The sequence below is a fragment of the Ictidomys tridecemlineatus genome, chromosome 10 (assembly GCF_052094955.1).
Source record: "Ictidomys tridecemlineatus isolate mIctTri1 chromosome 10, mIctTri1.hap1, whole genome shotgun sequence".
Lineage (NCBI taxonomy): Eukaryota > Metazoa > Chordata > Mammalia > Rodentia > Sciuridae > Ictidomys > Ictidomys tridecemlineatus.
In genome coordinates this window covers 126,147,726-126,172,374 of record NC_135486.1, presented here as the reverse complement: position 1 = coordinate 126,172,374, position 24,649 = coordinate 126,147,726, and the positions used below count along the sequence as shown (strand labels likewise).

At 58.0% G+C, this 24,649-nt stretch overlaps 1 protein-coding gene across 2 annotated transcripts; it reads left to right on the top strand.

Annotated features, from left to right (window-relative positions):
* The first annotated feature begins 3,883 nt into the window (after positions 1-3,883).
* Positions 3,884-24,116, top strand: Kdm8 (lysine demethylase 8). 2 transcript variants are annotated; one of them, XR_005730299.2, is made up of 9 exons: positions 3,884-4,720; positions 11,786-12,313; positions 13,705-13,871; positions 15,929-16,061; positions 18,613-18,657; positions 21,214-21,363; positions 21,739-21,910; positions 22,029-22,121; positions 22,207-22,223. XR_005730299.2 is itself a non-coding variant. In XM_005323771.5 (8 exons), the coding sequence occupies exons 2-8, from the start codon at positions 11,807-11,809 to the stop codon at positions 22,369-22,371; spliced, it is 1,260 nt and encodes a 419-aa protein (XP_005323828.2). In that variant the 5' UTR covers positions 3,915-4,720; positions 11,786-11,806; the 3' UTR covers positions 22,372-24,116. The 2 variants fall into 2 exon arrangements, 1 of the variants encoding a protein (XP_005323828.2); XM_005323771.5 differs by lacking the exon at positions 21,739-21,910 and having other exon boundaries at positions 3,915-4,720; positions 22,207-24,116.
* Positions 24,117-24,649: the final 533 nt, after the last annotated feature.

Below are 24,649 nucleotides of genomic sequence, written 5' to 3'. Positions count from 1 at the left end.
CTCTTCCTCCTTCTTTCTCTTGACTTCCTGGCTGGCCTGACGTGAGCATCGCTGCTGCACCAATTTCTTCCCCGCCATAGCGTGCTCCCTCACCACAGTCCCCAAGGTAACAGGGCTCACTGACCATGGACTTGAACCTCTCAAAATGTAAGCCAAAACAAACCTTTCTTTCTAAGAGTTGATTCATTTCAGGTATTTGCACAGTGGTGGAAAGTTGGCTAACACACCCTTGTGACTTGTCAGTCCAGTAGAATGTGGTTTGATTTAGCCAACAGAAGTAGTTCAGGTCATGGATGAGTTAAGAGAGATATAGCACCTGTTCCTTCTTTGAAATCCTGCCACATTCATGTGAACAGGATTGATAACGGGTGATAACAGGCTCATGACTCATAGCCTTAGCCAACAACTAGCTGGCCACTCACGTGAGCAAGTCCCACCAAGATCAGCCAAGCCTGCCACAAAGGTGATCTGTAGATTTATTGCTTTAAACCATTGAGTTTGGGGGTGGTTTGTTACGCAGCATCACCTGTGGTCCTAGATAACTGATACAAACACTTAGCCCCATTCCTGGTATAGAATCATGCTCAATAAAAATTTGCAACACAGATGATTCAATGAATGAGGAGAAGGAATACATTCACCTTATTGGTCGTTATTACTCCAACACCATATACAGTCTTTGATAAATATTTGTTGAATGAATGAGTAGAGAATGATTACAGGGTTCTACTGTGGGGTGGGATGGGGATGAGAGAGATCAAAGAAGATCTGTCTTTCAAGGGCTTAAAATAATATCTGAGCAGGGAAAGGCAGTATCATTCATCTAGAAGGAAACTAATGCTTGCGCCTGTCTGACCAGGAGCTTTGGGCCGGCTGTGGCCCAGGTAAGGGCTCTGTGTGCAACACGAAGAGGTACTACCTGAGAAGTTTTAGAAACAGGAAGAGCTAGGAGCCAGCCCTGGCCACAAGGCTCCAGGCCTGAACCTCAGGTCAGTTTGATGCAGTTGCCAGACCCTCTAGACCTTCTGACTCCCCGTCTCTGGACCTCCATAATCCCCTGGACTATTTCTCAAGATATGGTTGCCATCTCTCTCTGAGCTTCCTAAAATGTTAGTGAAAATTCAGAATCCTGGGTCTGACTTTAGAGCTCCTGAATCAAAATCTCCAGAGGAGATGCCCAAGAACCTGTATTTTAGGAAGTTCTGCATTTGCTTGGGGGGTCCTTGAACTTGGAACAGGAAGGGCAGACTGCCGCTACCAGCAGGTAAATGGAGGCTTGGATCGTGTGCATTCTGAGACAGACAGAGCAAGGAGAAGAGCTTGTCTTATCTAACCTTCACAACGTCCTTAGGAAGGTAGTGGTCACACCCATTTCAGGAAGATACTGAGCCCCAGAGACAAAGCAAGTATCCCATTTGGAAGGTCTTGCTTGCACCCTAGAGGAATCCACACAATATGGTACCTTGTGTAATAAACAACAAAGGTCATTTTAGGTCACCAGGTCCTAGCTCAAGCAGGGATGGTCACATGCCATAGAGGAATTAAGGCACAGAACAGGTGAGCCATGCCCTGCGTGTGCAATGGAAGGTCTGGGTGGAGTAGCTGGAGGATCCTGGAGGTGGGAGGTCTCACTCTCCTCTTTAAGCAATTGGAATGAATCCAATATCTCTTCCCTGGCAAGCTAAATGTTGTTTTCGAGTCTGGAGCCTTGTTTTTATACTTTGAATAAATTTGATAATTAAGCCACACATGCTCCCAGCACACTTGCATATATTTAAATTACAAGCTTTTGATCTAATGGAGAAAAATCACAAATATGGGCCAAAGCGATGGCTCTTTGTGTGTGTGGTGCCTTCCACAGCACTCAAATGGGTCCGTGAGCTTCATGGCCAATTCCAAGCCACCAGGAATGAGGGGAAGGGGTGGGTGGGGGTGGCAACAAGACTGTGGGAAGTGAAAACCAACCGTGAAAAATCGTGGTTCTTTTCTATTAAGAAAACATTTCACTCGTGCCCATGATTCATCTCACCAAGCCACTCTTGGAAACAAGCAAACCTGCGGGCGGAGCTCAGTGGTGGGGCAGGCTCAGCCTGCCTGAGGTCCTTCAGTCCCCAGCACCAGAAAAACCAAACAAAAACACAAAAGAAATCCGCAAAAGGGTTTGTCTCTGTAAACAGCCGGGCTCCCTTCCTGAGCACTGTGGAAGGAGGCCCTGGAAACAGGGTCCTGGGTTCAAACCTCCTGTGGCCCCCATCATGAGGCCTGTCTTGGCAACGTGGGGGCCAACGTGCACCCGACTGGGTGATCCTTGTAAAGTAAAAGCCCTGAACTGTCCAGTACACACCAAATTCAGACTCAGCAAAGAGAGATTTCTATTTGAGAGGATTATTACGAGGGGGAAAGGGTCTATGCTTTGGGGGAGGGAAACTTGGAATAGCGACACTATTGTGGCCATTGGGTCTGCAAGCGCCCTGAGACTTAGGCAAAAAGAACTTTGCTTTTATAGGGAACATGTAAGGGACTGGCGAAGCGTCGGAGGAAGAGACTGGCTTCATGCAATTGGCAGAAGGGGTTTTATTGATTCAGCATGCTGAGGCTCCAGGCTCACTCAGGAAGACAGAGCAGCCCAGAGCCCAGGGCAGAGGTCAAGCAGAGCTTAAGTACACTTTTTGGGGAGGGCAGAACAAATCATCATGAGACGCGGGAAAATTGAACAACTCTGAGACATGATTAGTACATTCATTGGCGGGAACAGTTTGGGCAGGGGTGATTGGTCACTTTTAAGCGGGGTACACATTCAAACTGATTGGTTTTAGGGCCTAAATAACTACGTGACAAACTACATAGAGTCCCAGGTTATTAGACAACCAGGGAGTCAGTGAGAATACTTACTGGGCAGTTCGGATATTGTCCTAACAGAGGAATTTAACAATACCTGGTCCTTCACTTTTTACCTCAGGCCCTGCAGCTTGGAAACTTTACAATGCCCGGTCTTTTACACTTTAACTCAGGCTTTGCAGTTTAGAAACAGCTTAGAAATTTTACCTTTACAAACAGGCTAGTGGGATTAAACAGAAGAACAGGAGAGGTAAAGAGCTGTGGGCTAGAAGGCCATTAAGTATTTTATCCTGAGAGCTAAAACATTTGGGGCTGCTTGCTGTCCCAGGCTGAGGGTGGGCCAAGGTCCAGGGGCCTGGAGGAAGGAGAGGAGCTAAACCAGAGTTTGGTGCACCAGCACTTTGTTCTGACTTGTGGGGACAAGTAGTTCTGTGCATCACTTGTGAGATACAGTGTTATGGTTTGGATGTGAGGTGTCCCCCAAAAGCTCACGGGTGACACAATGCAAGAAGGGTCAGAAGTGATCAGGTTATGGGGGCTGTAACCTAAATCACTGGATTAATCCATGGATATGGATTAACTGGGTGGTGACTGTAGGCAGGTAGGGTATAGCCAGAGGAGGCAGGTCACTGGGGTATAAATTTATATTTAATTCCTGGCAAGCTGAGCTCGCTCTGCTTTCTGGCTGTCACGTCCTGAGCTTCCCACCATCACACCTTTCTGCCGTGATCTGCCTCCCCTTGGGCCAGGGCCATGCAGTCAGTCAACAGTGGACTGAACCTCTGAACACCCATGAGCCAAAGATGAACTTTCCCTCCTCTGCATCGCTCTTGCCAGGTCTTCTGCTCACAGTAACAAAGCCAACTAAAACCCGAAGTGTGGTGACCGGGATGGTCTGTGTCTGCCCTAGACGCAGGAAGGTGAGCCCAGAGCGGGGCTTCCCGGGTCATCACCAAAATCCTACCAGGAACAACGCTGTGCTTTCAGCGAGTCTCCTCTGGCTCGCAGGTGGCGCAGAGCACTTCCTCTTTGCCTGCCCTGTTTGTCCGCTCAATGGTGGGGTCATCCCCCGGGGACTCTGGCTGCATGACCCTGGAATCCGTCCCCGGCTCCCACTGAGCCTGACAGGTTACGGGGACGCGCTTCCGGGAGCCCTGAGGACAGCAGCTCTCTGTGTGTAAATAGACACACACACACCACCCGACCACCTCCCAGCGGGTTCTCGGACAAGGTCTCCCTAATTTCCGAGGCTGGCTGCCTCCGCCTCCGAAGCCCCTGGACGCCGGGTGTGCGCCACCGCCCCGGCTGACCTGGACACTTCCCAGGTGTCCTGCGGCGGTGGCGGCTGCGCTGGCCTGGAGCCTCGGCTCCCCGTTGCTAGTTGAGGCCCGCTAACCCACCTCTCGGGTGGGCAGCCGGCACGGGTCCCCCCTGCGGACCGCGCTCCGAGCCGCCTCTGCTCACAGGGAGCGCGCCCGAGGCCGAGCGGGGCTCAGGTCCCTGGCCATCTGCCGGGTCCTTCCCGCGGAACCGCCGCGGACGCAGCCCCACTGAGGGTTCAAATTCTGGCGCTGTGGCCTCTTTATTTCACCCAGCCTGTTTACTTTTCTATAAAATGGAGAATACTCCTCGTTGCGGGAGTCAGAGTAAACGGAGGGCGTGAACCTGGCGGTACGACGCCGCACCTCAGGCCCGAAGTCGCCCTCCCGCCTTCCGTAGGGGGGGCGGGGCCGCCGCATCCATCGCTCGGCGCTCTCCTAGGCAGTCGGTCGTGATCAGAGGAGCAGTGAGCGATCGATAGTCCGTGTGCCGGCCTGACCACCGGGAGAGGGCCGCAGTGTCCGGACCAAGAAGGACAAGACATCGTTCACATGCGAGAGAGGTGAGTTTGAGCCATTGGGAAGCGCCGGAACCTCCGGCTTCTAAGAAATGGGGTTGGGAAAGACTGCGCAGGCGTCCAGATAAGGAACCGAAGGGGGTAGAGGTACGGCATTACGCACGCGAAGCCTCTGGACGCAGCGCGTGCGTTCTGAGAACGCAGTTTAGCTTGCTCATCCCGCTGTCCTGTGCTGCGGGAGGATTGGGGAAAAAACCTAGGCGTGCGCAGTGTGCGTCCCGTGGCAGTCTAATTGCGCATGCGCCAGACCGGCCTCGCGACTGCATTGTTGTGCGCCTGCGCTGTTCTTGAAGCGATGTGGGTTGCCTGGGTGGAACGCCAGTGCGCCTGCGCGGCTGTTTGTTAGCGTCTATAGAAACGGGTCTTCGCGGTGCTGGGCGGTGGTTGTCCGCGTGGAGACAGGCCCACTGAAGACCCTGCGCTCGGCCCCGAGTACTAGCCACGAGCAGTGCAGCCGCGGGAAGGCGCTGGGGAGCAGGAGGCGGACGGTTGCTGTGGAGCCCGCCCGCAGCCCCGGGAGGAAAGACAACAGTTGGTCACTTGATGGGTTAATTCAGCATCGTGTCGCCCTGTCCACTCAAGACCCAGCCAAGGGAGGCCCCTGCCCTCGAGTGTCAGGTAGCAAGGTCACGGCAGGTGTTAGGGCCAGGACGACGACGTTGCACACCCGAGACGTCTGCGTGGCCCTTAGAGAGCCGGAGGTGCCCCGCAGTGCAGGCCTCCCTGCAGGGTGTCGCCGAGCGCTGCCTGTGCCATGCGGCCTGGAACTGAAGACGTTACCAAGCCGACCGGCCCCTGGAAAGCCAGGCCGAGGCTGCGAGATCTGGAAGTCCCCCTTGGGAGGCTTCCTCGTGGCCTAGTGGTGCTGGCTATTGCATAAGGCCGGCTTGAGACCTCCGGAACCTTGGTGGGCTTCTCCCCGCAGCCCCACCCAGGCCGTCTCACCAGCCTGCTTCAAGGCTGCTGGGGCGGGGGGCGGGTGCTCCAGAGCAGTGGGGTTTTAAAAATAATGGCCCCAGTGGTTTCCTAGAAGGCTGTGCCTTATAATCAACCGGAACTTGCTTTGACTGAGTTCCAGCAGCACCGTGAACTCTGGATGGCGGATTTAGGAAGCCGAGACCTGCCCTTGGCTCCTTGTTTTAATACAAAGCCCCACTGTTTATAAAGCCCAGTAAAACCACTCAGGCCAGCTCCCACCTTCTTTATCTGACCCTCTTAACAAAAAGGTTTGGACGCCAACAAGCCTCTATTTAAGGCCTTTTAGGGGCTGAATTATTAAGTCTATTGAGAAAAATTGTTGATGCAGCCTGTACCTGACCTTTCCCCATTACACGTGGTACCTGCAGGCCAGTGTGCAAAGCCAGGACACAGGACCACTCAGGTTATCTCTGTAACAGACACCACCACTGCCCCCCCCCCCCGCAAAAAAAAAAAAAACAAAACTCGAGGTATTCAAGGCCAATACCTGTTGAGTTCTGGGAGACCACTTGTTAAGCGAGGACATGGGACCACTGATGCTTTTTCGTAGGTTACATTCTTGGGTGATGGAGGTATCATTTTGCCTGGAGTAACCGCAGCTCTTTCCTTTTCCAGACACTTAAATTAATAACATCCTGGTTTAGATGATAAGTCGTATAGTTAGTGTGCACCTGGCTCTTTATGCAACTCACAGTAAACCCTTTGATGGGAAGCTCTGGGAACCAGCCGCACTGCCATTCTAAAACGACTTCCACATCTTACACCCGTCTCCCTCCTGGGGAGGGCTGTTGGGTGACTATGACCTTTTCTAAAAGGATCTCACTGAGAAGATCCAGGAAGCCGATCCATGAGGCCAGCTCACCAGGCTACTCAGGCTGGTGCCTTCTGGAAAACGGCTTCAACCATCAGGAAATCTTTTTACCAGATCCACACATGGAGACTGCTCAGAGTTTGTTTCTGAAGCCTGCACAAAAGACCGTTCAGAACGGCAGCTCCACTGAGCCTGGACTGCCCTGCCCTGCCCTGTGGGGCCAGTCCAAGCAGCTGCCTGTGCAGAGCCTGCTTCTTGCAGCCCACATGGGGCTGGCTCCTCTGGGAGACTCTCAGAGCCAACAAGAAAGTGTTGAACCTATAGTCTAAGGCTCCTCCTTTTTTGGGGGTGGTACCAGGGATTGAACTCAGGGGCACTCAGCCACTGAGCCACACCCCCAGTCTTATTTTGTATTTTATCTAGAGACAGGGTCTCACTGAGTTGCTTAGCATCTCACTTTTGCCGAGGCTGGCTTTGAACTTGCGATCCTCTTGCCTCATGAGGCCTCCCAAGCTGCGGGGATCACAGATGTGTGCCACCTTGCCCGTCACGCTCCTTGTAAGGCCATTCGTTAAGCTGACTGGAGATTCAATAGATAAAATCAAATGGAACATTTCAGGTGTTTGATTATAAAGCAACCATGAAAGAGTGATTTGTAAAGTGAAGACAAAATCCGATTTTGTCCTCAAGCCTCAATCTATAAGGAGGCTAGTTTTAAAAACAGGTCACAAGGCCACTTTGGAGGAATTCCACCGACCAGGCTGTGGCACCTCTTGATATGGCAGCATGAGAGGTTGTGGGAAGACCCTGGAAGCAGACTGGCAGGTCCACCGTGCCACTTGACTGTGACTGTCTCCTCGTGCTGCCACCATACAGCCCTGGCTGGGGGTCAAGGGTTCCGTCAGCCGTGAGGCCTGTTGGGAGACCATTCCAGGTAGCCACAGGGGTGCTCTGAAAGCCATTTTGAAAACCGACTCACCTGGCCTGGAGCTCTGGGCTAATGCCCAACAGGGCCTACCGCTGGCAGACACCCCCTATGCGTCTCCACATTTACAAGAGAAAGACTGTCTTATTTGGTCCAGAGGAGACCTGTATGGCCAGCTCGGGACGCCTGTCCCAGAGGGCAGTTCATGTGGTCTGCAAGGTCCTCCCAGAGGCAGAGGAGCACAGGACACCTGGGGAGGACCAGTGAGAAGACACGGGCCCCTGGGAAGCTGGCTTTGTAAGGCCCATGTGACCCTGTAAGGGGCCATTTCAGAAAGCCACCGTGACACCAGTATATAAAGCCCCTAGTCTGCATCCAGGGGACTAGTCCTAGCCCATGGGAAACCCTCTGGAGACCATTCACGGTGGCTCTGCAGAGCAGCTCACAGAGCTGCCGGGGCGTCCCCAGTGGGGGCCGATTTTGTAGTGAGGCGGGGTCTCCTGGGGACCTTCTCACAGACGTCTAGGAGAGGCTGGGGGTGAGGCCTCTGGGCTCCTGGGCCCAAGGTGAGACTTGTGTGAGGCGCTCAGGCCGTGAGCCAGGAGGCCTGGGGAGGCCAGCTGGTGGGTCCCCTTGTCCTGCCAGGGGACACCACATTAGAGGTTTGGGTGTGACTCTCCCCAAGAAAGCTGAATGGGGCCAGCACCAGACCCCGGGAAGTTCCCAGGGGCCTGGCAGTAAGACCCATCCTGGCGGCTTGGCCAGGCCAGCGGCGCTCCCCAAGGCCCCCATCCAGCCACGCCAGCTGGAGGCCCGTCCACTGCGAGCCCAGGACGGCGACAGGCCCTGATGCAGGTGCCCGACGCTGACACCCCTCTGAGGCCGAGGGCTGCTGTGGGCCGTCTCTGCCGCTCTGCGGGTGTCACCCCAGGGCTGTGGGCTGTGCCGACGGGTTCCACGCACTGCTGGCCGCGCTGCGCCAGGTCGCTTCTTGCTGGCTTCAGTTCCCTCGGCAAGGTGACGGGTGGGGACGTGAGCACGGCCTCTCCATCTCCCGCAGCACGGGGAGCTAGACCCCAGGGAAGGGCTCGGAGCAACCTGACGCCCCCTGGGACTGGGACAGGAGGAGGGACTGCAGAGCACGGAGGCCTTGCGGTGAGGAGCGGGGTGCCCCTGTGCAGCTGACCCCTGCGCCTCAGATTCCACGACTCGGTTTCCTCATCCGCCAGGTCGCGGGTCCAGGGGACGTGCCACCTGTGTGGAGTCTCTGCGGCCCCCGTGGTCCTCCTCCGCCTCAGCTGATCTGGGACGTGGGGACGATCATTCTCCCCAGGGCTTCAGCGACTGCTCCGAGTCCCTGGCCTTGTGTGTGTCACCAGCTGGGGTCACGGTGAGGGGTCACGGTGAGGCTGAAGGAGGGCGTCTGCTGCGCTCAGAACCCTTCCCGCGGGGGCTGCTCCTGAGCTGGGGCTGGGGAGCGAGCTGAGGAGGGGGGGGCACCTTCTGGGACCTCTGCAGCGCCCTCACTGTCCTTGCTCCCCGTGTGAGCTGAAGGGGGCCACGCCTTCCCGAGCTTCTGTGAGTGGCCCACGAGGCCCGAGGCCCGGGCTACTGCAGAGGCCCAGGCTGCTGCAGAGGGATGTGGCTGGGCTGGGTGCAGCAGCGCCGTGGGCAAGCGCTCCCCGGGTGCACAAAGCCCTGGGTTCTGTCCCCAGCACCACAGGGGGAAAAAATGTCTCTGAAAGTCCACGTGTTGGAGACGCGGTGTGGAGGGGAGGACCTCTCATGGAGGCTGGCGCACAAAAGCTCTGCACTCGTGCACAGAGTGACCTACTCATGGACCCTGGGGTGAACGGGTCAGGGAGGGAGCGGGCAGTCACCTCCAGGGCGGGTTTGCTACAAAAGCCAGTTGGCTGTGGCTGGTGGCCTTGCCCTTCTCCAATGTGGAGGAAGTCCCCAGCGGCAGGACAGCCCTCTGCAGGTGCTGGGCCCTGCTCCTGGACCTTCTAACTGCCCGAGCCAGGAGCTAAATGCACCCCTAGTTCTAAATGTCCCACCGTGTGTTCAGTCACCGCGACAGAACACGAAGACCAGGTGTCCCCGAAATCTGGACCAACTCTGTCGCTGCGCAGCAAGTCATAACTGTGTGGCCTGAAACAGCAACCATCGGGACCTCAGTGTGTGTGGGTCGGGAGTGTGGCATGGTCAGGAGGTCCTCTGCACAGGGAGCACTGGCAGAGCTACAGTCATGTGTCAGTCAAGGCCAGTTCCCACCCAAAGGCTCAACTGGGCAGGGGTCCAGCTCCCAGGCTGTGCCGTTCCTGCAGGGCTGCTGGGCAGAGGCCTCAGCGCCTCACTGTTGACCATAGGTTCCCCCAGTTGTGGCCACCAAGGCCCCTGCAACGTGGCCTCTTGTGTCATCAACGTGTGCAAGCTGGTGGGCAGACGGTCTGCTGACAGGGTGCCCCTCAGTCTCATGGAACTCATCACGGAAGTGGTGCCCCCAGCTTCACCCAGTCCTGCTGGTTAAAACAAGTCGTACTCCACGACTGCTGGGCAGATCACCACAAGCCTGGTGCTGCCAACAGCACAGGTTCATCACCTGTCACACCTGTGGGTTAGAAGTGTGCCGTGGGTCTCACTGGGCTAAGATCAAGGACCCAGCAGGACCTCCTTTCTGCAGGCCCCAGGGGACAATCCATTTCTTTGATTTTCCCAGCATCTGAAAGTTGCTCACGTTCCTGTGGGGAGTGGCCTCTTCCTGTGTCCACAGCCAGTGCTGCTAGGTACCCCTGTAGAGACCCTGAGCATGTTTCCAAAATCACAGTTAAAGAAATCATTCCTTAAGGCCTCAGGTATTAGGATGGCCTCATCCAAATAACCCAGAACAGTTGCCCCATCTCCAGGTCATTATTCTTAATCACCTACGGGCCATCGTGGGTTCTAGGGAGGTGGGTGTGGACATCTGCAGGGGGCCATTTTCAGAAATAATAAGCCTGTATCAGGGCAGGGTTGCTGTTGTAACAAGCATCACCAGCACCTTTGTGCCTAAACAAGTTAATTTTTTGCTCATGAACCATTCCAGCCTGTCTGTTCCTGGCTGGGTGGCCTTCCCAGGCTTCTTTTCTTAAAGTGCCAATTTCCTGCCATCCTGTGGCTCTCTCAGGGAACTTCACTTGCAGCCAGAGGACAGGTAAAGTGTGTGGGATCCTGTGGGACCTGTTTCTGGGCCAGGCCTGGGAGCGGCACATCCTTGCATTCACAGTCACCAGCACACAGCAGGTGACAACTAATTGCAAGTGAGCCTGGGAGACACAGCCTAACTCTGTGCCTGAAGAAGATGAAGAACTTTGCAGCATACAGGAGGGGTTGGCAAGCCAACTCTAGCCCACCATCTGCTTTTGCAAATAAAGTTTTATTGGAACACAGTGATGCCTATCGGTTCATAAATGGTGTATGGCCATTTATATGCTGCTGTGCAGAGGAGCAGCAACAGTGCGTGGCACCCCTAGCCTAAAACACTCTCTGCAAAGAACATCATGGCCCCTGTCACTTAGCTCAAATGAGATGAGGGATGCGTCTTGTTCTGTTTTGTGTTGCTGTAACAGAATACCTGACACCAGGGAATGTATGAAGAAAAAAGTTTTCATCTGGCTCACGATGCTAGTGACTGTCCAAACAATATGATGCCAGCATCTGGTGAGGGTCCCTGGCTGCATCACAGCATGGTGGACAAGTGGAGGGGAAGCAGGTGCAGGGGGCCAAACGCAAGGGACCTCACTTAACAGCCTGCCCGGTGGTGACGGGCCCACCTTGCAATGGGAGTCCCCAGTGACCTTGTCACCTCCCACGGAGCCCAGTGTGTTAAAGGTCCACCACCTGAGCATCGACACGCAGGGACCACGCTGCCAGCAGGGACCTCTGGGAGGTGGACACGTGCCAATCACGCACATGAACTGAGGGAGGACTGCAGTCCCGGGGGGGGGGGGTCTTGTGCTAGCACCCGGGGGGTTCAAGGCCTGGCGGTGGTGGGGTGTAAGTAAGCGCAAGGGCAGTGGGGACCAGGGACCTGGAGGGCCCTGCAGGCCTCACAGGGGTCGTGGAGGTGGGCCTGAGGTGGGTGGGGATTTGGGGGTTGCTGGGGATCCAGGCTCCGCTGCACCCGCCCTCCCTGAGCGTGCACTTATGCAGTGCTGACTGTGTACTAGGCCCTGGAAATCGCAGACCTGGACGGGGGCTGCAGGGCCATGGCTGCAGAGAAGGCTGCTCTGAAGAGGGCCCCTGTGGGCTGCGGCCAGGCCCCTCCTGGTCCCTAACGCTTGTGTGTCCCTGTCAGGCGCTGATCTGACCCCGCTGGATGGCCCAGATGACAGAAGGCACCCAGAGTCACGGAGGCCCCGGGGCGCCAGCTGGCGCGCTCTGGGAAGCCCTCAGGGCTCTGCTGCCGGGCACCCGGGAGGAGCTGAGGCTGGAGCTCGGGGACGCGGTGGACAGGAGCGTGGTGCTGCTGCTGCGGCAGGCCACCGAGCACTTCTACGGGGACCGGCTGGCCGAGTGCCTGCAGGACAGCGAGGCGCTCCTGGACGTCGCCTGGGAGAGGCTCAACACGGGGCCCTGGCGGGACGTGCACAAGGACTGGCGGCGGGTCTACGCCTTCGGCTGCCTCCTGAAGGCCCTGTGCCTGTGCCGGGCGCCCCGCGAGGCCACCGCGGTCACTGAGGCCCTGCGGGTGTGCGACATGGGCCTGCTGATGGGGGCGGCCATCCTGGGGGACGCCCTCCTTAGGGCTGGCACGGTCCTCCAGGCGCACCTCGGCTCTGGAAAGAGGCCCGCCCGCCCCGGCCCGGAGCCGCCCGGAGCCAAGGTACAGGGACGTCCGCCTGCCCCGCTCTCCTTGTCCCCTTCTGCCCCTGGGTGAGGCCCCCACGGGTCCTGGGCGCCCTGACAGTAGTCTCTCGGCTGATGGGAACGAGCCCCCGGGTTTGTTTTGTCAAAAACCCTCTTTTTCCCATTTCTGCGAGAGCAGCGCCCCGTGGAGACGGGGTGGGGACCCTGTGGTCGGAGAAGCAGCTGAGGGGGCCGAGGGGGGCTGGGCGAGGTCCCCCAGGCCCAGGCGGTTGAGTTCACGCAGCAGGCGTCAGAGCCCAGCCCGTCCCAGACCCCGGGCCACCTTGGGTGAGCCAGGACGGCTCCGCTCTCAGCCTGCGTCCCCTCCTGGTTGTGAAGGGGCAGTTAGGGTCCTGAAGGGAAGGCCAGCTTGTCAGGCACCAGCAGTGGCCTCGTGGCTGGCCCTGTGGCCTGGACACTCCCCACGTGAGCAGGGTTTACGCCAGGTAAGTGAATGGATGTCCTTGTCACACAGCCCAACGAAAAGGAGATCCCACTGGGAAGAGAGAGGGGCCGTCCCTGTCACCTGCCAAGTTAGGTCAGCAGGGCGTGGGAGCCTGCGGGACCCCAGGCAGGGGACGCTTCTGACAGCAGGACCAGAGCCGTGGAACCACGCGCCAGGAAGGGGTCGCCTCCACCTCTGGTTAAAGAGGAGAGAGACGCGGCCGGCACAGCAGCCAGGCAGCCGCGGGCTCTTCCTCAGCCGCGAGGCCACGCAGGTCTCAATGTCCTTGAGGGTTCCAGGGGCCAAGGGCCGGGCATGGCACCTGGCCTCGAGACAGCAGGACAGGCGCACAGATCAGGAACCAGTGTCCGTCCCCTTGACCCCGGGTGCAGCCCCCAGCCCACCATTGTCCCACGAGAACGTGGAGGTGGCCTTGCCCAAGGTCGTCCTGGGGCGGGCGGTGTGTGGCGGAAGGAGCCGGGAGCCGAGTGTGCCCCGGCTGGTCCCGGGTCTGGGCACTGTGACCTTGCCCAGCACATGTGGACAGAGGCCCAGGGACCCAGCACTCCTGTCAGGTCCCCAGGTGGGAGAGGCCAAGGAAAGCTGCGTGGCCACATGCTAGTGACCGGTGCTGGTGACAGGGGACTCTTCATCATGCTGTCACCATGCGGTTCCCAGGGGTGGCTGTGAGGACGGGGACACTGTGGTTGAGGTGGCGTCCACGCAGGCAGCACAGCCTGCGAGTCCACAGACGTTTGTCCTGAGATGTGGGGGACGGTGGCGCTGGGTCTCCTGGTGACCACAGCAGCAGCAGCGATCAGGGCTGTGTGGCTGTGGTGTCACCGAGGCCACCTCAGCCGCTGCCACCGTGTGGGTCCCTGGCCGCCGCCTGAGCTGGAGCCTTGTGTTCTGACTTTGAGCAGAGAGCCAGGCGCCACCGCGTCCCCACTCCAGAGCTGGAGCCCGAGACCGCAGTGCCCCGGCTGCGCCGCCCGTCCCTGCAGCACTTCCGGGAGCAGTTCTTGGTTCCCGAGAGGCCCGTGGTCCTGGAAGGCGTGGCTGACCACTGGCCCTGCATGAAGAAGTGGAGGTGGGTGGTCACCGCGGCACCACGGGGACTCCCTCCCTCCCACCAGTGTCCCCAGGCCTCCCTGAGTCACTCCTCCAGCCACCCACACGTCACCAGAGTCCCCACAGGCACTCACTAGCAGCCCCGGGGTGATGACAGGAGGCCCGAGGGGCTGCCCGAGGCCAGGCCATGGCCCTGCGACAGCTCGCTCTGCCCTGAGCCGAGTTCCTCAAGGTCCAGGTGGCGGTCTCCAGATAGGCCCACTCTGCCCTCCCGCAGGGCCCAGGAGGCCCGCAGCCTCCTCAGGGCCCCGGGGCCCAGCCCAGAAGAGCCCAGAGGCAGCCACTACCCAGACTCAGGCGCTGGGCAGTGACCCCGCGCCCTGGCTGGGCCTACCCTGGGAATGAGGTGGCGCAGTGGGCCCTCATGGCCGCGGGTGCCACTCCTCAGTGTCCACCAACCACGGGTCAGGACTGGACGCAGAGCTACCGTGTCGCCTCTGTGCTGAGCACACACAGACTTATTTTCTTGTCACTGTTCCCCAAGCCAGGCAGCGGGACAACTACCGACAGGTTTTACAGCGCATGCCGGGTCTTGAGTAGTGAGGAAGTGACCTACGGGGGCAGGTCTATGCTGGGTTATTGTTTTTGTTTTTTGGGGGCCAGGGATTGAACTCAGGGGCACTTGACCACTGAGCCACACCCCCAAGCCCTATTTTATATTTTATTTAGAGACAGGTCTCACTCTCCCTTTTGCTGAGGCTTTAAACTTTCCATCCTCCTGCCTCAGCCTCCCAAACCGCTGGGATTACACTGTTTTTGTTTTTTAAATAAGGAACTTGAGCATCACTGGATTTTTGGCATCTGCAGGGGACCTGGAACCAATCCCCTGTGGTGCACAGTCCAACTATGTAGCTCAAGGGAAGTAGATTGGGGCAGCTTTCTGTCACTGTGACCAAATAGCCGAGAAAATCAACCTAAAGGAGAAAAAAATTTTTTTTTTTTTAAAGAGAAAGGAGAGGGGGAGAGAGAGAGAGAGAATTTTTAATATTTATTTTTTAGTTCTCGGCGGACACAACATCTTTGTTGGTATGTGGTGCTGAGGATCGAACCCGGGCCGCACGCATGCCAGGCGAGCGCGCTACCGCTTGAGCCACATCCCCAGCCCAGAAAAAAAAAATTTTTTATGATTCCAGTCCGTGGTCACTTGTCTCTGTTGTTTCTGGGCCTGTGGGGAGGCAGGACATCGTGCAGGGGCACATGGTGGAGCAGGAAGCAGAGCGAGCCAGCAGGGGGCTGGGGACAAAATACAAATCACGCCCCCAGTTGACCGCTTCCTCCGACCGCCCCCTCCTGGCCTCCACCACCCCCAGCAGCCCATTACGCTGCAGATCCCCCGGGGAATCACCCACTGATGAGGTCGTAGCCCTCAGGGCCCAGTCACCACGGCGTCCGGGGGACCAGGCCTCCAGTGCCCTGAGCTTTGAGGTCCAGTCAGCACAGTGGGCATTGGGGGAGTCCTGGGGGACACTGAGGCTGGCGAGGGGCGCTGGGCTGCCGGAGCCGTCCCACAGCAGGCCTCCCGCGTGCAGTCCCTCTGTCCCTGTGTCAGGCATGTGGTGTGTTTAGCCTCGACTCATTCCCTGTGGGTCAGGCACTGTTGTCACCTCCACCTTGCACGGGCACAGGGACTCAGAGAGGCTGGGCAACTTGCCAAAGGTCCCCTGGTCTGTTGCTGGTGAGGCCCGGACTCCATCTCAGGCCACCAGAGTTTAGAGCTGGGCACCTCACCCCCACCACCACCTCATACTGCCCACCATTTGTTAGCTCAGTGACAAGATGAGCAGAGGGAGATTCAGAGGGACCACAGCCCACAGGGGAGCGGAGCAGCCCAGCAGACCCGGCTCTGTGCATTGGCTGTGTGACCTTGGGCAATTAACCTCGCCTCTCTGTGCCTGAGTAGTCTCTGCCTCATGAGGTTTCGTGGGAACTAAAGGAAACCACAGGTGAAGCTCGCTCTTCTCCATGCCCAGCGGGCGGTAGCGACCCTGACGAGGACGATGCCTGTGTGTCTGACAGTTTGGAGTACATCCAGGAGGTGGCTGGCTGCCGGACGGTGCCCGTGGAGGTCGGCTCCCGGTACACAGATGAGGAATGGTCCCAGAGGCTCATGACCGTGGGGGACTTCATCAGCAAGCACGTCGCGAGCGAGGTGTGCACGGCTCTCCCTGGGGTGCGGTGGGGGGGGGGGCGTCCCTGGGCTGTGGGGCGGCTGGCCACAGTGGGCGGGTGGGCAGGCGGATGGCTGCACCAGGCTCCTCTTTGCAGGCCGCCTCGTCCTGGGGGTTTTGAGGACGTGCGTGATGGTGCCCACCCCCACCCCCCAGTCCCCTTCCAGAAGTCTCCCGCCCTGGGGACACCCCTGCACTTCGGTGTCCTTTCCCGTCTCCCTTCCCCGACCCCTGTGACCTCCAGTCAGCTCCTGTCCCTGTGCACGCTCCATTCTCTGCACTTCACACCAAGGGATGGCACAGCGCGTGGCCGCTGGGGTGGCCTCTGTCCCTCTCCTTCACGCCTCAAGGCCCTCGGGCCGTGCCGTTCCCAGCCGTGGTCCCTGTGAGCGGCTGGGAGTCCCATCGTGTGAGCCACGTCGGGTTCGCCCTCCGCCCACTGTTGGGCTCTGGGCCGGGTCCCTTCCTCGTTCACATGCCAATTCCCGTGGGTTGTCACTTCCATCCCCGTCCGTGCACTAGGAGGGGAGTTGAGGCTCCCGCAGTGAATCCCACAGGTGACGCTTCGCACAGGGACCAGTCAGCTTTCCCAGCCAGCTGTCCCCAGTTCCCACTAGAGATTCGTGGCAGTGAGGCCCATGGGTGGCAGAGAGTGTGACTGTGGCCTCATTGTGGCTGAGATCAGGGCCGAGACCCTTAGAGTGAGGGGACAGCTGTGGCCTGTGGGCCTCTGGCTGCACGGAGGGGCCCAGCCTCTGCCTCCGAGCAGACTGGATAATGGATCGTCTCAGAGAAGCCTGCAGACCTGTGGCCGCCCGTCCCCATCCCCGCTGTCCATCTCCGCTGCTCACTGTGAACTCCTGGGGGACCCCAGCGCCCCTCCTCGGTGCCCTTCCTGCCCCATCTCCTCAACCGGGGCCCCAGCCTCATCCGTGGGCACTCGGGGGCTCGGCCGCCTTGGCAGCCCGCCTCCTGCTATCCCTGAGGCCTGGGAGGGAGCATCTAGAATAGTCCCGTGACACCGTGGCCATCAATGTTTCAGGGTCAGCCTGGCCGGGAAGGCCGTGGCTAGGCCCAGGGCAGAGGCAGCAGCAGCGCAGGGTTAGACAGGCTGTCCCTCGCTGGCCTGGGCCTTGGCGGTGTCCTGGGCCTCACCTGTCCTCAGGGCCCGACTTTGGGAAGCTCGGCTTTAGTGTGGTGGGTGACGCAGGGCTGCGGGTGGCGATGCCCGTGTCCCCGTGGGGATTAGAGCACAGTGCGTGGCCAGCACTGACCCGGTGTCCTCCTGACCCGCTGTCCAGGATGGAGATGGCGTCAGGGCTGCTGTGTGTGCTCAGCCTGGGTCTGGCTTGTTGTGGAGAGGACAGATGCAGCAGAGGGTGGAAGGACGGAAGGACGAGGCTCCCTGGGCCTCCTGGAGAGGGGCCTCCCTGCTGTGGCACTGCCTGGCCTCAGCTGCCAGCTCCCTGCCTCCGCCCTGCCTGCAGCGGGGTGAGAGGTGCCCTGAGTCCCGTCCCTCCCCTGCCGTGGGACCCCTGAAGAGCCTGGCATCTGAGCAGAACCCCGAGCCCTGGGGCCCAGGCTGTGAAGCCCTCATCTCCAGCTCATTGGCAAAATTGTCACAGTGTGATGGCCCCCAGCGTGGGCCGACTGGAGGGCAACAGGAGCAGGAAGGGTCTAACTCGGGGAAAGAACCTGGCAGAAGTGTGAAAAATTAAATACACGCACGTGTGACTAACGGTAGTTTTGGAAGCGCGTGTCCCATAAACATAAGCACAGTGTTTGGGGCTGTTAGTCGAAATGCTGTAGCAAAACACCCTGGATGTCCCCAAATTCATGACCTCAAATCCTGTTTATAAAACATCGTGGAGTCTTTAAGAGCAGGAGCAGTTGCCTGCGTATTGACCTGGGAGAGATTCACTTGGGGGCCCCAGCTTCTCATCAGCAGACCAAAAAACTTGTGAAAAGGAAACGTCAAGGTCAGGAGGCTGAGGCAGGAGGATCATGAGTTCAAAGCCAGCCTCAGCAATTTAATGAGGCACTAGGCAACTCAGCGAGACCCTGACTCTAAAACACACAGTAGGGCTGGGGATGGGGCCCGTGTGTGGTCTAGTGCCCCTGAATTCTATCCCGGAACCAAAAAAAAAAAAAAAAAAAGTCAAAGTAACTCCTCCAGTGTTCCCTGGATGCGGTTCTACCTGGCAGGGTGGAGGAGGTTCAGAGACGGGTGGTGGCCATGGCTGTGCAGCCATGGGGTGTGCTGAACACCAGGACCCTGGGCCTTAAAGAGATTAAAATAGGAAATTATGTGTATTTATCCGTTTTTTAAATGATTTTTTAAACAGAAAAACAAAAATCGTTATATACATGGTTGCCTCCATTTACCCACCAGCAGCCGCCCTGGGGACCAGGCGCTCAGGCGGGGCGGAGCCTCGTGGGGCGGGGAGGAGCCTTCTAGAAGCAGTGGCAGCCTCTGGAAGAAGCCCCCAGGCTCTTGCTAACAGCGCTTTCTCTTCCTCCATGTCTGTCCAGGCGAGTGACATCGGGTACCTCGCGCAGCACCAGCTCTTTGACCAGGTGAGTGAGGCTGCGCTCCTGTCCTTCACCCTCTCCCCTCCCCCCAGAGAAGCCTGCTGGCTCACTGCTGCCCACTTGCCCCTCCTCACCAGGGCCAGCAGGAGGCAGTGAGGCCGCAGGCCTGAGTCCCAGGACCCCCAGTGAGGAAGGATTCCAGCTTGCAGCAAGGGGAGAGGGAAGCCACTGGCAGTCCCCGGGGGTGGGACACTGTCACAAGTCTAGGTGAGGCCAGAGCCGAGGAACACATCCCAAAGGACCAGCGAGGCCACAAGGCCACGGGACCTGAGCCCACCAGGAGGGGGCGAGTTGCCGCCTTCATCCGTCCCCACCTCAGGTGTCTGATTGTGGCCATCTGCCTGCACCTGGCCTGCTGCTTCTGGGTCCAGCCCTGACAGGCCAGATAGACCCTGAGCGCAGACTTGCTGAAGACCAGAGGAGGGCAGGACTTTCCCAGTGACAGATGCCCCCCACGTGGGGGCAGCGGGGCCCAGGGCCAGCAGTAGCCAGCCGAGAGGTGTCTGGCAGTCCAGCAGCACAGGCCCAGCTCCCCCAGGTTCCTGCCTCAGGACCTTTCACTGGTTTCCTCGCAGGGACTGGTTTCTAAGCTTGGCCCCCGCTGCAGGCCTGTCTCCAACTGCTTGGTTCTCTAGGGGTCTCCGAGTCTTTGGTCAGTGATTCGATTGCAGGATGGGTTCAACCAATCACCTCTCAGAAATCCTGATGATGTCATCAGGAACCAATCAGAGTTCTGCTGAGTGTCCACAGGGCCAGGGCTGATGGCACCCCAGTCAGAAGCAGCAGTGTGATGTGACAGGGAGCCTGAGGTTCCTGGAAGCATTTGAGAATCCTGCAAATGGCCCAAGACCCCCCCTGTGGCACTGGGGGGCCTCAGTCCATGAATCTGGGTCTTAGCTCAAAGCATGGGACACCACTACTCCACGTCTCTACGCTGGCCCCAGGAGATGGGCCCTTACAGGACAGAGGGCAGCGTCTGGGCCCAGCTCCCTGCAGAGGGCCATTCCCGCCTTCCCAGGTGCTGCTGGCGAAGTGGCAGGTGACGCCTTGCTCCCTGGAGAGGCCGAGGCCCGGCCCTGCTTCATTCCTCTCAAGCTGGAAAAATACCAGCAGCTCCCACAGGGTCTGGGGTCGGAGCCTCCAGGGTCGGCTGGCCTCTCCCTTGGGCCCTGCCCTGAGCTGGCCCAGTGCCTGCTGAGGGCTGGTCAGGCTGCGGTTGCCTCTGAGCGAGTGGCTTTTCACTCTGAGACCCTGGGCCTGCGAGGTGACCCCATGTGCTGGCAACAGTCCTGTGGGGCTCTGGGAGGTCCACCCCGACCGCGCTGTGCTCACCCCAGGCCCGTTTCCCTGGAGGCCAGGCCTCTTCTGGGGGCGCCTCGCTGTCCCAGAGGGCGCAGGGACTGGGGGGGACAGGGTTCATGAGGAAGCACCACAGGGACAGCATGTGGCCTTAGCCAGCTCTGCCTGGGACGTGTTCAGCACTGCCTGTCCTGGGGCCACCAGGCAGGTGCGCTGACAGTGTGGCCCCGTCCACCTGGAAGCCCTCCCATCACGGGCTCCTCCAGGTCCCGCTGGCCACAAGGGGCCGGGCACCAAGCCACTCTCACTGGTCAGATGCAGACGCTCTTTAGCCCTCATCAGGAGCCTGTCGCCGTCACACAGGTTTACCACTCTTTCCACTCCGTGCCCGCGCCCTGCCCACACACCAGACACCACGTCCCGCCACGGCTGGGTTATCCTGCTTTCAATCTTTCTTATTTGATTAACGAGGAACGATGACTCATTCTTAGTTTCACTTGGATTTATTTGCTGAGACGGAAGCCCTCTGTCATGTCTGTGTCCATCTGCTTCTGGCTTTTGATTTATTTGTGTGACATATGTACTGAGGTCTCCGTGTCTTCTGCACTGTGTCCTGACCTCCCACCTCAGCCAGCAGGGAGGGGCTCGGGCGTTTCAGTCTTTAGAGCCGTTAATTTATATAATGTAACATAGGGTTTTTGTTTGTTTGAGGTGCTTTACTAATGAGCTGCATCCCCAGCCCTTTTTATTTTAAGAAAGGGTCTCACCAAGTTGCTGAGGCTGGCCTTAAGTTTGTAATCCTCCTGCCTCAGTCTCCTGAATAGCTGAGATTACAGGAAGGCACCACCGCACCTAGCCAATAGGGATTTGTTTACCAGTAGTGAATTTTAGGAAATCCTCTCTGGATTTCCTAAAACTATTTTCTTTTTTTTTTTTTTTTTTTTTTTAACTTTAATGCTAGAGTATGACAAGCTGTTGTGTGTTTTTTGTTTTTAGTATAAAGCATTAATATCAGGTTTTTTAAAAAGAAATAAATAAGAAATCCATAGACATGGCAAACGATATGAAAATAAGACTACAACTATTATCTGCTGATTACATATTTGTTTTTTCATTGTTTTTAAATTCTTTTCCTTTAAAATATGGCCCTAGCTAGGAGTGGCGTGTGCCCACCTGTCAGTCACTTCCGGCTGTAGGTGCCGGCCTCTCCTCGACCCCCCATCTCTGCTCTGACACCCGCAGATCCCGGAGCTGAAACAGGACATCGGCATCCCTGATTACTGCTGCCTGGGCGACGGGGAGGAGGACGAGATCACCATCAATGCCTGGTTCGGTCCCCAAGGAACCGTGTCCCCACTGCACCAAGACCCGCAGCAGAACTTCCTGGTGCAGGTAGGAGCTGCCACCAGACCAGTGGCTCTGCCTCCTGCTGGCCCAGGCATGGGGCTGACCTCAGGGTCCACCTTCAAACTCCAGCTCCTCAAAGAGATGCAGGGGCCCTGAAAGGGACGAGAGCTGCAGGCCTGAGGAGGGTCCCCTCCAGGGAGGATGGCCTCCACCTGGGGCCTTGGTGCAGGGGCTGGTCCTGGGAGGTCCTGCGAGGGGAGGGGCACACGGTGCTGCCCAGGAAGCCCCCTGGCTCTGACGGGCTGAATGGGTGGGAAGGTTGGCATTGCCCAGGGGAGGTGGACAGCCTGCCCAGCAGCCACCAGCGCCATCCCCAGGCAGGCGGCTTTGTGACCTTGGGCTGTTGGCTTAATCTCTCAGTGCTTCATTTTCCTCACCTGGAAATCGGGGGCGCAGAAGAACCCCCGAGGCCTGTGTGGGCTAGCCAAGGTGACGCGCTGTGAGCAGCAGCCAGGCTTGAGCCACAGCCACGAGCTGCCACCCACCGTGTGCTCCGAGGACAACAGCTCTTGGCCTCTGGGCACCTAAGCAGGTGCGGGTCAGGAGGGGCAGTGCAGGCCCAGGGAGCAGTGCGGGGAGGGTCAGGGAGACAGGGACCAAGGGGCCTGCAGCGCTTTGAGGCCGTCCAGCAGCCCCTGGGCCTCTTCCAGGTGATGGGGAGGAAGTACATCCGGCTCTACTCCCCACGGGACTCGGCGGCTTTGTACCCACACGAAACGCACCTTCTTCACAACACCAGCCAGGTGGGCGCACGGGCACCGGGGTGATGTGGCGGTCCCTGCTGCGGTCCCCAGACTCCAGCAAAATGACATCTCTTGCTTTCTTCAGGTGGACGTGGAGGATCCCGACCTGGAGAGGTTCCCCCGGTTTGCCGAGGCGCCCTTCCTGGCCTGCACCCTGTCCCCTGGAGAGATGCTCTTCATCCCCGCCAAACACTGGCACTACGTGCGGGCCCTGGACCTGAGCTTCTCCGTCAGCTTCTGGTGGTCGTAGTCAGGAGCCACTCGGCGTCCGCTGACCGCTCGCTCGCTCCTGGGCCTGGGCCTGGTGTGGTTCCAGCCCCGGGCTCTGGACGAGCAGAGGGCGCCCAGCTGCGGGAACCTGGGATGAGCGGCTATGTCCCGGGCCCATTGTGGCAGCGGGAGGCGGGAGGAGCCCAGGAGGACATTCTGGGCTGTCCACCCACACGGAGCTGCCCATGTTGGGAAGCTGGACACGTCTAGGAAAGGGCAGGCGGTGTGTCTGGTGGAAAGCGTGGGGGTGAGTGTAGCTGTAGGGTCCCAGCTGGTCCCACTGCTGCACCTGCGTGGTGGCCAAGACGCCTGGCCCCGGTGCCCGCCCCTCTAGAACACAGAGTGGCACTGGCCTCCTCCAGAGGCCGCAGAGGCTCACGCCGTGGCCAGAGCTTCTGGCACTCAGCTGTGATGTGGACTTCATCATGGCCAGGCCCGGGGACCACCACAGCCTGCAGGCTCTGGAGAGGTGGGCGAGGCCCTGGGTACATAGCAGCCTAAACCCAGTGGGAGACTTGTGTCCTTACTGAAGCAGACTGCTGCCAGTTCAGTGCTAGTGGAGGGTTTTCCTGAGCACACACCCAGGACAGGTGCCCAGGGAAGGACCAGGGCCACACCCCTAGGAGAACCTGCTCTCCCTCGGGCCAGCAGGTCAGCAGAGCCGGGCCTCCCGCCTGTGTGTGCCGATGGCCGACTCCTTTCACCACCAACTTCCTGTCTCTGACTTCAGACAGGAGAAGGGCAGAGGGTGGGCGTCTCGCAGCATCCGTCCACCAGGTGACCATGAAGTGGAGGATCCCCTCCAAACCAATCATAAGAGGAAACTTAAAAGCCAACGAACCTTTATGTAAAACATCTCATTCCTTCCACTAAAAACCTCCAGGTGTGATGCCAACATGTTAATCATATTAAGTTTTTGGTGGCAATATGTGGGGGGAGTTAAAAAAATACAGGGCTGGTTGTGACTGAGTGGTGGAGCACGTGGCTAGCTCCTGTGAGGCACTGGGTTCGATTCTCGGCACCACATACAAATATATAAAGGTCCATACATCTAAAAATGTATTTTACAGAAATACAACTAATACTCAGACGGGCAAATTAAAACAGACTAAATCTGCACCTCGAGCTCAGTGCTGGGAGGGAACAGTGCCCGTGGTGGGCCTTAGCAGGTCAGCAAAAGCGAGCGCCTCCAACACTCAGGCCCACCGTGGGCGGCCCGCCCAGCGCTGGGAACCCGACCTGAGGAAGCAGCAGGAGGATGGAGGTGTCCATCCTGCGGTGACGTGAGACGCCTGACATCATGGGGTAGAGAGTGGCCTTCAGGGAAGGAGTGTTGTTCACCCCTGGAACCTAGGACAGTTTTTCTTTTCTTTGTAATTTTGTTGATCTTTCTTTTTTTCCCCCCCATTTTTGTTTTTTTTTTTTTTTGGTTTTGATTTTTGCTTTTTGTTCTGAACAGTTAGAATTTTTAAGGCCATGGAGAGAGGCGTCATGTTAAGTGAGATGCAGTGTTCTTCACTTTTAGCTAGCGACCTCACGTGCATACCTGTCTAGGCGTGTGTCTGCGGGCATGACAGTGTGCGTGTGCGCGTGTCCCAAGGGAAAGGCTCCAGGTGAACTGTGGGCACGTCGGGGCCGGCAGGAAGGCTGTGGGTGTTTACTTTTTATAACATTTCTCGGTGATTTCAGTTTTTTTCAGTAATATAAATAAACAAGAAAAATATATTTTAAAAATCATTTGTTCAACCAAATTCCCGCGTGGGCAGTGTAGGAGGCCCCAGGAGGAAAGAGAGGCAGCCGGTCCCAGCCACCAGGGGGCGCGTGGTGTGGGAGCCCCGCATGTCTGTGGCCCCCAGTGCTGGGTGGGGAGCCACAGGAGAGCCCCACAGAGGGAGGAAGGCGGGAAGCAGGGCCAGGGCAGGGAGTGCCGAGGGAATGACGGATGGGTCGAGACCACGGAGCCCAGGACAGGGTGATCGAAATGGTGAGGGGTGCAGCTGGAGGCTGAGGCAGGAGGATCAGGAGTCCGGGGCCAGCCTGGGCAAATTAGCAGGATCCTGTCTCAGAATAAAAAGGGCTGGGATGCGGCTCTGTGGGAAAGTGCAGTGTTCCCAGGACTGAAAAATAAACACAAAAGCAATTAAAGGTCCAGTAAGTATAGATGGCGAGGCCGGGCGGGCGCCAAGGGGTCTGGAACCCATCTGGTCGGGATGGAACCCAACTGGAACTGGTTTAGGCAAAAACAAAGAAAAATGGAC

Excerpts from the sequence above, each read along its gene's own strand:
- Kdm8 (XM_005323771.5), top strand. The coding sequence starts at position 11,807 with ATGGCCCAGATGACAGAAGGCACCCAGAGTCACGGAGGCCCCGGGGCG. Across the intron at positions 12,314-13,704 it reads CGGAGCCGCCCGGAGCCAAG|AGAGCCAGGCGCCACCGCGT; the intron begins GTACAGGGACGT and ends GACTTTGAGCAG. Across the intron at positions 21,364-22,028 it reads AGCAGAACTTCCTGGTGCAG|GTGATGGGGAGGAAGTACAT; the intron begins GTAGGAGCTGCC and ends GGCCTCTTCCAG.